At 40.0% G+C, this 14,843-nt stretch overlaps 1 protein-coding gene across 1 annotated transcript; it reads right to left on the reverse strand.

Moving 5' to 3' along the window:
* Positions 1-467: 467 nt before the first annotated feature.
* METTL6 (methyltransferase 6, methylcytidine) lies at positions 468-14,842 on the reverse strand. Its single transcript, XM_004773561.2, has 6 exons — positions 14,370-14,842; positions 13,506-13,916; positions 12,523-12,657; positions 6,372-6,542; positions 2,724-2,865; positions 468-827 (listed from the first exon to the last, which is right to left on the reverse strand). The coding sequence occupies exons 2-6, from the start codon at positions 13,728-13,730 to the stop codon at positions 646-648; spliced, it is 855 nt and encodes a 284-aa protein (XP_004773618.1). The 5' UTR covers positions 13,731-13,916; positions 14,370-14,842; the 3' UTR covers positions 468-645.
* Between the last annotated feature and the right edge of the window lies 1 nt (position 14,843).

Here is a 14,843-nt window from a genome sequence, read left to right on the forward strand (position 1 = left end):
GTGGGTCACCTTGCTCAGTGTCCAAGGTAGATAGTAGCTCATTAGGCCAACTTCAAATATTCCAAGTGAAAACTCTGCAGTCCCTCCTTTAAGGGGTAGGACTATCCTTTCAGGAATTAGGCGGGGAGCCATGGTGGTTTCTTAAGTCATAGGAAAAGCTGCATTTGTGAAACTCTGGTCTTGAAGAGGCACATAAATGAACTGAAGTAGGAAGAAATGGGCAAATGAGAGACACTGGGAAGAGAACAAAACAGAACAATCCTTCAGGCTAAAAATACATCTGGATGTGTTATTTTAGTCTATTTGACCTCATTTTCCCACAGGGTTGCCTGACATGCTGCCTGGAGACACACTTACCGAATCACAGGACTGACGGCAAGGATCTCTAAGTGCTTATGCTTTCTCCTTCGTGGAATTTTAGTTAGAGAGCATGGCTTCGTTACATCATACCATAAAACTTCCTTTACTTTTCAGGCCTGGCAATTTTATTTGCATTTCTATAAAACACACACAAGACACTTGCTACTTTTTAATATTAAAAATTACACATCCTCATTTTTAGAAAAATATAAAAATATCCAAAATAAAGTGTGACTTTAAGCTTTCCTCTATGAGGGGAGGCATAAACGTCAACCTCGTGACAAGTCAGGACTTGGGATCCAGGCCCAGGCTCACAGGAGATGGGTTCTTAGGACACTTTCGGAATTTGCTCTGAAGGAAAACTCTTGGCACACACAGGCCTTCTTTTTTGTTCACTGTTTCACGGAACACATACTCATTCACCACTTCTTCATAACCTGTGTCCATAAAGAGCCGAGCCAGGAATTCTGTAAGGCAAGCAGATCAACAATGCTCAGTCTCGATACTACTACCTTTGCTCTGCAGTGGTAAAGAGGAGGGCAGGGGTGCTGGAAGGAATTTTTTTTTTTTTTAAAGATTCTATTTATTTATTTGACAGATAGAGATCACATGTAGGCAGAGAGGCAGGCAGCGGAGGGAGGGGGAAGCAGGCTCCCTGCTAAGCAGAGCCCGACATGGGATCCGATTCCAGGACCCCAGGACCATTACCTGAGCCAAAGGCAGAGGCTTTAACCCACTAAGCCACCCAGGTGCCCTGGATTTTTATTTTTTGTTTTTTTTAAATTTTTTCATTTTTTTAATGTAAAAAAAGCTCCCATGCTAAAATTTATAGGAGTGATATACTGCTACTTGTCTTCTTGCACCAAAATAGAAACCCCCAACTAGATAAGTTAATCAGAAAAGTTTAAGGACAACCTGCAGTATGGCCACCTTACCCTCTTATCATAAGACCCCAAATACAGAAGTCCAAGTAAAAAAACACAATTCCAAACTGGCTATATTTATACATAGTCTTCCATGTATTTAGTGTGTTTACATCAAACACCTCATCTATCTGAACATGAAGGATGAACATCTTTGACCAGAGTGGGGAAACCCGACACTTTTGTGACTTTATTTAACCTCAATAATTTAACCCCAATAATCCATCACTACATGTTAAATGAAACAAACAGAATGGCTATGTGACGAAAATACTCCTAGTAAGAGCATTACTACTCTGCAGAATGTGCTCCAAAGCACTCTGCAGACATCACTGCATCGTCTCAATTACTTGCAACTGGTTGACTCAGATTTCATGAATCAGAAACATTAAAACAAATTTTTAATTTTCACCTGACATTTTTATGACTGTGGAGTTGTTTTAATGGTAATCACTCATTTCTTATTTCATTCTAAACCCAGAAGAATATTTCATTTTAAGACATATAAATGTTTATAAAAACAGAGTTTAAGAAGATAGGTATTTTATGGTCCAAATCACTAAGCAGGCTTAAAATACCAAGTATAAAGACTGAAATGGTGATCAGTGTTTTGATGTTTTTATCAAAATGACTTCTGAAAGACCCCTTTATAGCAAATTTGTGTACTTAACACCTTTATAGACAAAGACAAAGATTTCTTGCCTTTGTGACCTGGGAAGATACTTTCCAGACATTGTACAATCCTACTTCTGTGTGTGTTTCCAAGTTTATTTTTTTTTTTTAGGTTTTGTTTTGTTTTTTTTTTTTTTTTTTAATTTGACACAGAGAGAGAGAGAGAGAAAGATAGAGAGGGAGCGTAAGCGGGGGGACTGGAAGAGGGCAAAACAGGCTTCCCACTGAGCAGGGAGTCCGAAGTGGGCCTCGATCCCAGAACCCTGAGATCATGATCTGAGGCGAAGGCAAATTCTTAACGCCTGAGCCACCCAGGTGCCCTACTTTTTTTTTTTTTTTTAAGTAATCTCTCCACCCAACATGGGGCTTGAACTCATAACCCTGAGATCAAGAGTAGCATGCTCTTCCAAATAAGCCAGCCAGGGGCCCCGTCCTACTTGTTTTGTGACTGAACTATGTGAAAATCCTGCTTTGCCCTCCGCCTTTTCCAGCACAGTTCCTGATAGGGCATACACGTGGCATGTCAGAGCTAGTCCATTAACCCAGGCTCGCTAACAGGACACCATCACCAGAGGAGGCTCGTGAGCACACCATGGTGAGAGCGGTGTCCCTGTAGTCCCAGGTGCTGGGTGAGTGGTGCGTGCTGGAGATGGATCCAGCCAGGACCCTGTGCATGTGTGCTCTGCGTTGCTGCGCCCACCCCAACCAGGACCACAGTGATAATACATCCAAGTAAATAGAAATAAAAGCAAATTTCATTAACCTTACCATCAGTAAAAAAATATGATCTGGTTCCATCTTGTCTAGCGTAGAAGTTTTCTCCAAGTTTGCTGCCAGCTCTAAACCTAAGCATGGCATGATCATACAGCCCATAGTCCCGAAACAAGACGCTTTTACCTGGTTTTAATACCTATGAAACAAAAGCAGGTGGCACTTAACATATTGATGGCTCAATAAAACTTAAGGTCTAGTGTCACAGAATTAAAACGTTAATGACATTAAATGAAAATAGACTTATCTTCTTTAAAGCATGTTCTCCCAACATTTTATTAACCACCTCCTAGTATATGACCTTGCAGGCAAACTGTCTCTTTAAAAAAATATGTCATTTCGTCTTTTTACTGCTTCTTGCTGGCTTTCCTCATTCTGAGTCTCAGCTGGGGTCCACTGTACTAAAATTATGCAGAGCGTGCCCACCATACTAATAACAGCTGACAGCACTCTGCAGTCTCTCTGACAGGAGGGAGGAAGGACTATTAGCCTCATGTGAAACGAGGAAATTGACACCAGGTAAGTGATTTGTCTATGATTCATAGAGGCCACTAAGTGGGGGGGTCAAGATTCACATTTGGGTCAAAAGGCAGCACACTGTAGGATCAGAAACATCTTTTAGCCCTGGACCTGGACAGGGGTAGGGGGACGTATTATTTCCAATTGATCCAAACTACTGACAAGAAAGAGAGGCTATGGGGGGAGGGGTAGCTGAGTATTCTTCCCTTGCACTCTGCTTCTTGGTAGAACACCCTCAGGCCAGTGCAGTAGTGCAGGGAAGGGGATCAGCGGCAGGCCCAGCTGGGAGTCCCTCACTAAGGCCTTTCAGAGATAGGTGTCTCAAAAACTGGGAGGTGGCTTCAGCAGGATGTAGGTACAACCACCTCTATCTTACAAAGCAAACACCATATGCTTTTCAGAATGAAAAGCGGTACACATTGTGACATTTGCTTTTTATGTGAGAATTCCTTCAAGCGACATTAACACTACCAAGGAAGAGAGGACTTTACAGAATCTTATTCTGATTCATTACATCAGTAAGATGATTTTTAAGACATGACATATACTATTACAACAGATTTTTGATGCAGTTTGATGTACTTCCTCTTCTGAATAGAGTAGGAAAGACTGTCCCTAATACTTCCAAGTGTGCTGCAGATTTTCTCATTTAGTAAATTCTATCAATGCAAGCATGTGTTTTAAATATTGTCCATAAAGAGCCTCCTGGATAAATACATCCTACCTTAGCTTAGTCCGAGATGCTAAATTTTAAAAAATATGAATAGTTGCCAAGAAAATTCCGAAAAATTTAATTTATATGAAAAAGAGTTATTCTTAATTATAGAATGAAGAAAGGGCTACAGGGAGAGCAGAAAGAGCACTCACTCAGGAATTTGGAAATCTGGATTCATATCTCACTTCTTCCATAACTAGCTGAATGACCCTGAGCAAATAATTTCATCCCTGAATTTTCCTGTGTGTAAAATAGTTAAGTTTGATACTAATGCCTCCTTTAATCCTGGCGCTGTATAGCTAACCAGGAATTTCTTACTGTTATGTTCCCTCACTCTCCAAACACCCCCCAAAAGTAGGGTAGGGCAGGTCTGTTACATCTGCTAGCAAGTAAGGCTCAGAGTCAAAGTGACTTGCCTGAGGTTTGAAGGCAAATTGGTGGCATTGGCAAATACCCAGGTCTTCTGGTGACAGAATTTTGTCTATTTTTACTTCATTATTCTATTCCCAAAATGATGGAATTCAACTTTAAGGTTATCTTTCAGTTTAAACTTATGTAGTTTAAAAAATTCTCTGGTGTTAATACTCTATAGTAATCACATCTACCTTAAAACAGCTTATTACTGTGGTTGCTCATGCAAGGCTTCAGAGCTGCCCCAAGGGTGTCTGTCTTATTATTGTCAGAGGCTGAGAGATCGCTTCTCCTTCTGGTAATTTCCTGATGAAGCACACAATTTCAAATCAACGAGCCAGGCACTATGTATGAGGCAGGGAGCACGCAATCCACTAGTGCTGTGAACTCATTCCAGATCAGCAGATAAAAGATTTCTATTAGGGGTAAAAATAGAAAGGATTGCTGAAATGGAATTTGCTACTAAAGAAAGGTTAGAATGGGGGCCATGGGACAAGTATGGATTGAGACAGATCATCTCAATTAAAAATATATATATTAACACTTCATTACTATTAAACTATAGATAGTATTACTATGTTTTCATTTAAATCAAGAATAGGCATACCCTCAACAACACTTGGCTTTGTCAGGCTTAATTCTGGCAAATCTAACAGAGTCTCACTGGGGGTTTATTCTACATTTCCTGGGTTACTGAGGTTATCTTTTCGTAGGTGTGTTCTCTTCAATAAAACAACTATTCATGTCTGCCACTCTTCTATTAATTTGCTTCCCTTTCTTACACAGGAATTCCTCACATATTCTGGATGCTAACCTTTCGTCAGTTCTACAGACTTCAAATTACTTTTCCCAAGTTGTTTTTAAATTCCTTTGTATAATATTGTCTTTTGAAGAACAGAAACTCCTACTTTTATTATAATCATGTTTATGCTTAGAATGCTTCGGGTCTTGAGAAAATTTTCCCCACTCAGAGGTCATAAAGATACTTTCCTATATTTTCTTCTGAAAGGCTTAAACTTTTATCTTTCCCATTTAAGTCTTTAATTCACCTGAGAATGACTTTTGTGGAGGATATGAGCAGGGTAATCTCATTCTCTCCTGCATGGACACACAGTGGTCCCAGTAGCCACTCACTCAACAGTCCTTTTCCCAGTGATCTTCATTGTCACCTCCATCATACAGCCATTTTCTATTTACTCATGGATTGATTTTTAAGCTATCACATTCAATTTGTCTGTCCCTCTGCCAACACTATTCTGTCTTAATCACTGCAACAGTAAGTCCTTATATCTGGTATATCTGGTAGGGTATCAATCTCTCCCATCTCATTCTTTGTCAGGAGTGTTCTGACCCTTTGTTCTTTCAAGTAAACTTAGAATCCTTGGCGGGGGTGGGGCGGGGCAGAACACCCTACCAAAAAACCCCAAAACAGCCAAACAAAAAAAATTAATAAAATGTATAATACTAAATGGAAAAGTAAAATTGCATAATACATGTTACTCTTTTTTAGGTATATAGCTCAGTACGTTTTATAAGTACATTACATTCATCTTACACTTTTGTAGTCTTTCAATATTTTCTAGTCAGACAATTATATTATCTACAAATAATGAGTTTTGTCTCTCATCCTTGTTTTTTTCTCCATCTTTTTTTCTTGTCTTTTTGAGCTGATTAGGACCTCCCTGTAATCCTGAAAGGAAGTACTGACAGTAGGCCCTCTCATCCCCATAAAGTTCTAGATACTCCTTATTCTGTCCCTGTCTCATACTTCTCCCAGTCCCTGAAACCCTTTATCAGTGAAATCACTGGTAGCCACCTGTTCAGAATTCAGATTCTTATGCTAACAGACTGTCCCCTGAGGATACTATTTTTCCTGCCATATACTGACTACATGGCCTACCCCTAGTGAGAATAAGGAGACTCTGTAAATCTAGGCATGAGCCTCAGAAGGGAGGTAAGCAAAATCAGGATGTCCAACCTCTAGGCTCCAAATCACTAACCTGGTAAATATTTTTTAAGACAAGGTGCATCTTATCAGGGTGAACAGCAGAGAGTACAAATATCAATAAGACAACATCCACAGACTCTGGGGGCACATGTTCCAGAAGGTCATCTTTGGTTAGATCACACTGGAATACCTTGCATCTTTCTGCGTTGTATAAAGGATTTTGCTAGAGAAGAGGGGGAAAATAAAAGAATTTTAACGCAACATCCATGTTGACATACATAGAAAAATACAGCATCAAAAGGAGACAATGGAAAAAAATTAAAAAGAGATCCTATTTCCACTGGTGCACTGCTGCACAAAAATCAAGTATCACTTTGTTACTGGGTAAAACTGAGTAACGTAGCATTTGTACACTAAAGCATGTAGTAGACAATATCGCTATGAGGGGCAAGATTTCATTTTAACAAATCACCTTTAACTGAGGAGGGAACACAAACTATTACATATTCAAAGCTGATCATTTTAGAAGTACATATTTCTAAAGGGATGGTAAGGGCAAACTGACCTATTGTTTCTTTAATCCTCCTTTGAATCACCTCCTACAAATCTAAATCCTTTCACAGGCCCTTCCAAATCTACTCACGAAGACGCTCCCACACTTCTTTGAGCATATTTTCCCTTGAGGCAGCAAGCTAAGTATACCTAACTTTTCTTTTCTTTTCCTTTGCCACAACTGTGTTCTTGTACATGGTGGATGGTGGGTTTAAGAGCATTACAATAAAAGATAATACATAAGAGTATCATCAAGAAAGAGTATCATAAAAAAAAAGAGTATCATAAATTGTAGGGTGTAACAAGAGCATTATAAAAAAAATATTATAGTCTTTTCTGTAGTATAAATAAGGACTTGAATAAACACAAAGGTAATGGATGGGTAGATTCAATATTGAAATGATGTTAATTCCACTTCTAAATCCAATATGATCTCAACAGAATCCCAGCAGATTTCTAGAAACTTGACAAGGCAAATTTAATTCATCTGGAAGCAAAAAAACTTTTAAACTGATTTGAGGAGGAGGTACACTCCTGACATCAAAAACTTATTACAAAATTTAGTACTAAAACAGTGAGGTTTGAGAATGGGGACAAATAAATCACTGAGACAGAACAGAGTTCCCAACACAGAGCCCCTCTATATAGAGGAATTTAGTATTGTGTATGACAAAAGACAGGTGACAAAGATGACAAGTGTATAAAAAAACATAGATAATAAAGGTGGCAATTATCAGGAAAGGAAATGAATTTCTTATTCAATTTATTGTGTTTGAACAACTAGTTCCACACTTGTGTTAAAGGATGATTGGTTACCGTTCTGGTTTCAGTTCAAAGATATACAGCGGTATAAAAATGTAGCTCCCATCCTTATAGTAAGAAAAAAGATGGACAGACAGCAAAGTAATGACATTTTGGTGAACCCAACAAAGAACAGAGGCCAAAGAACCACTAGCCATCCCAAAATATGGAGACAGAGAAGTGCCTTCTGGGTGAGACAGAACCCAGGCATTTATTTGCTTCCCTGAGGCAGAAGCCTCCCCACTGGAAAGATAAAACTAGAAATTTGGTAAATAGCTGGAGAATGAGTGTGGCTGTTATAGTGTGAAGTCCCTGGGGGCTGAAGTAACAGAAGTGTTCCCCTCCTCTTATAGGTGCTTCCTCTGGGGACATCATGGGGCTCGCAAAGAGGATGGCCTTTCTCATCTCCTTTAAGGAAGAAGACTTAAAATGCAGGGGAAAGGTCATCTGAGGCCTACAGCCTTAAGGTACTGATAGAATGCCACTGGGGGAAGGAAAATACTCTGCTCAGACCCAGTTTTAATCTTTTTTTCTAAGTTGGTGTTTTTTGTTGGTTGTTTTTTTAAGTAATCTCTACACCCAATATTGGGCTCCAGCTCACAACCCCAGGATCAGGAGTTGTATGCTCTTCCAACTAAGCCAGCCAGGCGCCCCAAACCTAGTCTTAATCTGAAGGGAGAATGACCTCAACACCAGAAAGGAGGATATAGGTATATACCTCCTGATGGAGGGAAGGGAGAGAAAAGCTCTAGCTGTGGAGCAGCAGACATACTTGTGAAGATCACATGCTGGGACACAGGCCCACTATGCAGTTCAGAAACTGAGAATCAGATAATAATCCCCTCTTCCACACCTTACCAACAAGTGTCCAGTGCTAATAACAACAGTGGACTGCACCTAGGAAAGCTGTGAGAGACTGGCTCTTTACGAGGAACAGTATAATGAGAAGACCCAAAGCCAAAAGGAGAGACAACCAAGTCACCAGAGGAGTCTGAAGTCTCTGGTGTCCATAACAACAATAAACCTCACAGGTAACTATAGCAACAGTACATTTCAAACACAGCTCAACTCCTGTCCAGATTATTACAAATCCTTATTACCTCAGTATCCCACTCCCCTATCTAACACATCTGGCTTTCAGCAAAAGACTACAAGGCATACCAAAAGGCAGGAAAAAACTGGAGAGATAAAGCAATCATTAGAATCAGACTCAACTATGACATCGATACAGGAACTAAAGTTTGAGGATTTAAAATAACTGTGATTAATATTAAAAGCTCTAATGAAAAAGATAAAATTCAAGATCAGATAGGTAATTTCAGCAGAGAAATAGAAACTACAAAAAGAATCTTAGAGATACTAAAATTAAGAAACATCGTAACAAAAATGAAGAATGCTGCCTAAAGGTTCATCAAAGCTTACTGCTTAAGAAGGAAACCGTGCACTTGATGATAGGATGAAAGAAATACAAACTGAAAATACAAAGAGAAAAAAAAAATTAAAAAATAAAACATCAAAACACCATCTGAGAGCTGTGGGACAACAGCAAATAGTTTAACATATATGTAATGAATCTCAGAAGAAAAGAGAACAGAGCTGAAGAAATAGTGGCCAGAATTTTTTTCCTAATCTGGAAAATTAATCTATTAAAAAACATAACCAAAACTTTAAAAAATATATATATATATACATACACACACACACACACACACATAGTTACAAAACTCCTACACAAGACATAAAAGCTTAGAACCTTGAAAGGAAAAGATTAATAAATTTGCACATAATTTAAATTCTATCAAAAGACAATACCAAAGGGCGCCTGGGTGGCTCAGCCGGTTAAGCCTCTGCCTTCAGCTCAGGTCATGATCTCAGGGTCCTGGGATCGAGGACCGCATCAGGCTTTCTGCTCAGCAGGGAGCCTGCTTCTGCCTCTCTGCCTACTTGTGATTTCTCTGTGTCAAATAAATAAAATCTTAAAAAGAAGAAAAAAGACAATACCATAAATGCTAACTACAAATGTTTGCAAAAAATCTAACAATATTCAGAATACACCATAAAGATAAGAAAATGACAGAAAAAAAAGAGCCCAGGTTATGAAGAGACAATTCATTGTATAATGCAAACCCCATCTGCGGTTCTTTTGTATTTTGTTTACTATTTAATCTCAGCGTTTTACTACTTAATCCCCTTAAACTGGGACATATGAGGCTCTCAATAAATATATGTGGAATAAAAGAACTCACAATCACAAGAAAAATTAATGCCTAGTTACATATATAAGGAATAAACATTTTTGCCCATGAGATTGGGAGATATAAAAAAAACTGATATCAAATGGTGAGAGCAAGGGTACCTGAACTGCTCAGTAGGTTAAGCATCTGCCTATAGCTTAGGTTATGATCTCAGGGGGGACCGAGTCCTACTTCCTCCCCCACTCCCTGCTCAGTGGGGAACCTGCTTCTTCTTTGCCTCCATGCCCCCCATCACTCTGAGCCCCCCACGACTCCTGCGTGCATGCTCTCTTTTGCTGTCAAATAAAAAAAATCTTTAAAAAAGAAATGGTGAGGATGTAGCTAGAATGGTAGCTATACGTTAAAATTTATATATTAAATTTTAAAAAACATATATGAAACATTAAAATTTAAATGTGTATGCTTTCTCTCCAAGGAATTCTTCCATAGAGAAAAGTATACACACGTGTTTTGGAGAGCAATGCATAATGCTGATTATATTAACTCTATTTGTAAGAGTAAAAAATTAGAAGTGATTTAAACAAATACCAACAGGTAACTGTTATAGTATATCCATCCTATGGAATACTACAACACATAAAATATGGTAGACCTACATGTACTAAGATATGATGTGGAGTGAAGAAAGCAAGTTACAGTACAATGTGATACTATTATTAATAAAACTTCTAGGGGAGCCTGGGTGGCTCAGTGGGTTCATTATCCAACTCTCTGATTTTGGCTCAGGTCATGATCTTGGGGTTTTGGGGATCAGTACCATACTTGGCTCCATGCTCAATTGGAGTTAGTATGTTCCTCTCCTTCTGCATCTGCCTCTGCCCACAAACCCCCCTGCAAACTTACTTTCTCTTTAAAGTAAGTACATAAACAAAATCTTAAAAAACAACAACAGGGGTGCCTGGGTGGCTCTGTTGGTTAAGCAACTGCCTTCAGCTCAGGTTATGATCCTGGAGTCCCTGGTTTGAGTCCCACATCAGGTTCCCAGCTCCATAGGGAGTCTGCTTCTCCCTCTGACTTTCTCCTCACTCATGCTCTCTCTCACTGTCTCTCTCTCAAATAAATAAAATATTTTAATTAAAAAAAAACAACAACAAAACTTCTAATGGATGCTAAAACTATGAAAGGTTGATGGAAAATTAAGTATTTGAAAAAGTATCCCCCACATATTTGTTAATGGCAAAAGGTAAATATTTGTACCCCTTAGGAAGCTACCTTTTAGGTAGGAATTAGGTAGTTACTACCTTAACCCAATGATCAACACTAAAGCATCACTTATAGTGAGGTTATCAGACATTAACTACAAGATGTAGTATCAAGGATACAATATCACCTATATAGTATTTTTGCCAAAAATATTTTACCTGATTTAAATCTAACTTTTAGTTTACAGGAAAAACAGGTGATAAAGAAATAAGTTGAACAATGATATGAATAAACAAATCAGACCAATTTGGAATGTGGGACCGCATTACAGAAAATGGCTTGCTCTCCAAAAACTCAATGCCAGTGGGGAAAAGGTCAAGGGCAGGAACGTTTTAGACTAAGGAGATTTAAGATACATGAAGAAGTACAAGATGTAGTCCTTGACTAAATGCAGCTATAAGACATGTACGGCATGGAACATTGGGTGTGGTGCATAAACAATGAATCTTGGAACACTGGAAAAATAAAATAATTTAAAAAAAAAAAGACACCTAGGACTATTTGAGTAAATCTGAATCTGTACTGGGTATTCATGACATTTGAAGGTTATAATTACTTTTGGTAGATATAATAAGTGTATTGTAGTTATACAGAAAAAGCCCTTATTTTTTTGAGTATGTATGCAGACATATTTAGGAGGGAAGTGTCCTGACATCTCTACTTTACTTTAAAATAGTTCAGCAGAGGCATCTGGGTAGCTCAGTCAGGTGTTAAACTCTTGATTTGAGCTCAGATCATGACCTAGTATCACTGAGATCAAGCCCCTTGTGGCGCTCTGCACTCACTCAGCACAGAGTCTGTTTAAAAAGTTCTCTCTCTGGGGCACCTGGGTGGCTCAGTGGGTTAAGTCTCTGCCTTCAGCTCAGGTTGTGATACCAGCATCCTGCGATCAAGCCCCATATTGGGGTCCCAGCTTGGCGGGAAACCTGCTTCTCTCTCTCCCACTCCCCCTGCTTGTATTCCTTCTCTCACTGTCTCTCTCAAATAAATAAATAAAATCTTTTAAAACATAAATAAATAAAAAGCTCTCTCTCTTCCTCTGTCCCTCCCTACACTTGCGTGGGCATGTTGTCCCTCTCTGCATCTCTAAATTACTAAATAAGTAAAATCTTTAAAATAGTTCAGCAAAGAAGTAAGTGTATAAAGCAAATGTGGCAAAATGTTGACAATCAGTAAATCTGGGTGTCATTTTGGTAACTCTACCTTTCTGAAAAAAGCTATGTTTTTGCAGGTACTATATGTGTATGTGATCAGAAAAAACCATATTCATGGTGATCACAGCTGGTTAGCTTCAAAGAGAGGACAGGAATTAGGCATATGAGTAGAAAGGTGGGAGGTCAGAAAAATCTAAGAAATTAGCAACACAACAGAACACATGCATGGAGCACCAACCTTGACGTATTCAACCGCTCTTGGAGAAAAATCACAGGCATAGGCAAAGATATTCAGATCTTCTTCTAAAAGTGGGAATAAGCAGTTCCCAACACCACAGCCAGCTTCAAGTATAGTCAATTTTTGATCTTCAAACTAAGGAAAGAGGACCCAAAGTCATAACATGCTACATTTGCATCACAGAGAAACAAACTGTACTCTAAGTATAACGCCTCAGAAGGTGAGAGACAAGGTGTCCGCCCCCACATGCCCCCCATAACAATAAACAAATGAACTGATAACCTAAGTTAATACTGACACCTCACTTGTCATCCAACATTGGGTAGTTTGGTATGGTGAAAACACAGCATAAAGGCTAAGAAAACGGGCTCTGGGACTAAACTGCTTGCTCTGAAATCTCCTCCCCCAACCTGTGTTCTATCACTTAAACAGCTTTGTGCTTCACTTTCACTGGCAAGTGGAAATAATCATGATGCCTACCTCAACAGTGTTTTTACAAGGCTTAAATTAGAGAACACATTTAAAGTTCTAAAAAAGGGCCATGGTAAAGTGTTGATCATCTTTATTCTGAAGCTATTTGTCACGGAAGTCACCCAGTATAAAATTAACATTTACAACTTTCAGACTGACTTTAAGAAGTAGAACATATCTACTAAAGCTCTCTTTCCTATGAATTATATAACCCAGAAACCACTAAAACTACTTGAAACCAAATAGTGTATTTCTAAGGAACAAAGCATTTTGACAAGCTTTGTAAATTTTCTACCTCACATTCCTCTCTGGAACACAATAAACACTCCTGTTTACATTAAAAAAAAATTTTTTTTTATTAACATAAAATGTATTATTTGCCCCAGGGGTACAGGTCTGTGAATCCTCAGGCTTACACCCTTCACAGCACTCACCATAGCACATACCCTCCCCAATGTTCCTCTTCACATTTTAAACGAAAAACAACTCAAATAAGGTGCAAATTAGCTTACCTCTTTACATGATCTGAGCTCCTCAAACTCTCTTGTGGTCCAGTGTCTATCTTTGAAGAAGTTAGTACTATTTCTTTTGTAAAAAAGGTCCCAGTTCTTCTGAGCCTCTTTTTCCAGTTTTTGCTGCTTAAAATCAGACACCAAAGCCTGATCTCTTTTCAGTTTCTCTTCTTCTTCAGAGCTGAGAATCCTTGCCTGCAGCCCTTTCCTTTGTAAAGAAGCCATCTCCTAAATTTATGGTAAAATATTTAACACTGCTGAAGAGTCTCCATCCCAGAATAACCTGAGGAATTCAAGCTGATACTGCAAACACGGGCAGGGTTTTTCACATGTGGTTTCTCAGGTTGGGTTCAAGCCTCAGGCAGCATCGGTTGCTTTGCAAGAAAAAGGAGGTGGTTCCGGTTCTTGGTTCTAGAAGTTTTTGAGACCCTGGGTTAGTGGTTCTAGAACAGTTCTTCCACCAAACAGTTCAATTCACCATTTCCTAGACGCTGACTCTACACTAAACCAGGCCCATTACACAAGAGGTCGGTCACAAAGACATAGACATACATAGTGCCTACCTTCAGAGAGCTCACCTTCAGTGACCAGCGCTCTCACGCACCCAACTGTAGTTCAAACCACAACAAGTCAACTATTATATCAACTATTAGAAACTTAATCCTCTTTATTACCGAAATACCGTGACACCACGAACTAAACCGATATAGAAGAGACACGCCCAAGAATTGACTGAGAAACCTTGGGGAGAAAACGCATCTATTTCGGGGCCCGTGAAAGGGGCGACTTCCCACCACGAGCGCTCCCTGATCTGGGGATGGGTGGTCAAGTGGGGTCATCGTTTCCCAAGAGTCAGACACTCACTTTGGGGGTGGGGTGGGGAGAGGAGGGGCATTAGGAGCCAAGCCCGGCGATCTGCGTCTCTGATCGCACTCCCAAGAAGCTGTCTCACGAACCAGAGGGGGCGTCTCTTCCCAAGGGGCTGAGGCTCTTGCTTCTCCATTAATGCGCGAAGGAGAAGAGGCCAATGACGCGCAGAGCAGGATCCGTCGGGCTCAGGGCGCTCGGGAGAAACGAGGCGGCCCTGGCCGCCAGGGCCCGCGCAGAGCCGGCCACCCTGGCTCTCAGACCCGTGTTCAACTAGTTCGCCGCGCTCGGGCTCACCGTCATCAGTTCTTACATTCACCTGGACGGGCAGGACCGGACACACTCAGCCCTCAGCCCGGCCCCGGCCTCGGAAGCCGAGTGGGGAAGCCGCGGCGTGGCGACAAACACACCTGGAGGCCAGCTCCCGGCGGGATCCTTTGCCATGGCACCGCCCCCGCCACTTCCGCCACG

This window comes from Mustela putorius, unplaced genomic scaffold (genome assembly GCF_011764305.1).
Source record: "Mustela putorius furo isolate JIRA1106 unplaced genomic scaffold, ASM1176430v1.1 tig00003834_pilon_pilon_pilon, whole genome shotgun sequence".
NCBI classification, from domain to species: Eukaryota; Metazoa; Chordata; class Mammalia; order Carnivora; family Mustelidae; genus Mustela; species Mustela putorius.

Bases quoted from the DNA above. Each gene is read 5' to 3' on its own strand.
- METTL6 (XM_004773561.2), bottom strand. From the start codon at position 13,730: ATGGCTTCTTTACAAAGGAAAGGGCTGCAGGCAAGGATTCTCAGCTCT. The intron at 6,543-12,522 runs GTTGGTGCTCCA...CCTCTTCTCTAG, and splicing joins GAGCGGTTGAATACGTCAAG to CAAAATCCTTTATACAACGC. The intron at 2,866-6,371 runs GTTAGTGATTTG...TTTGTTTCATAG, and splicing joins TCTTAAAAAATATTTACCAG to GTATTAAAACCAGGTAAAAG.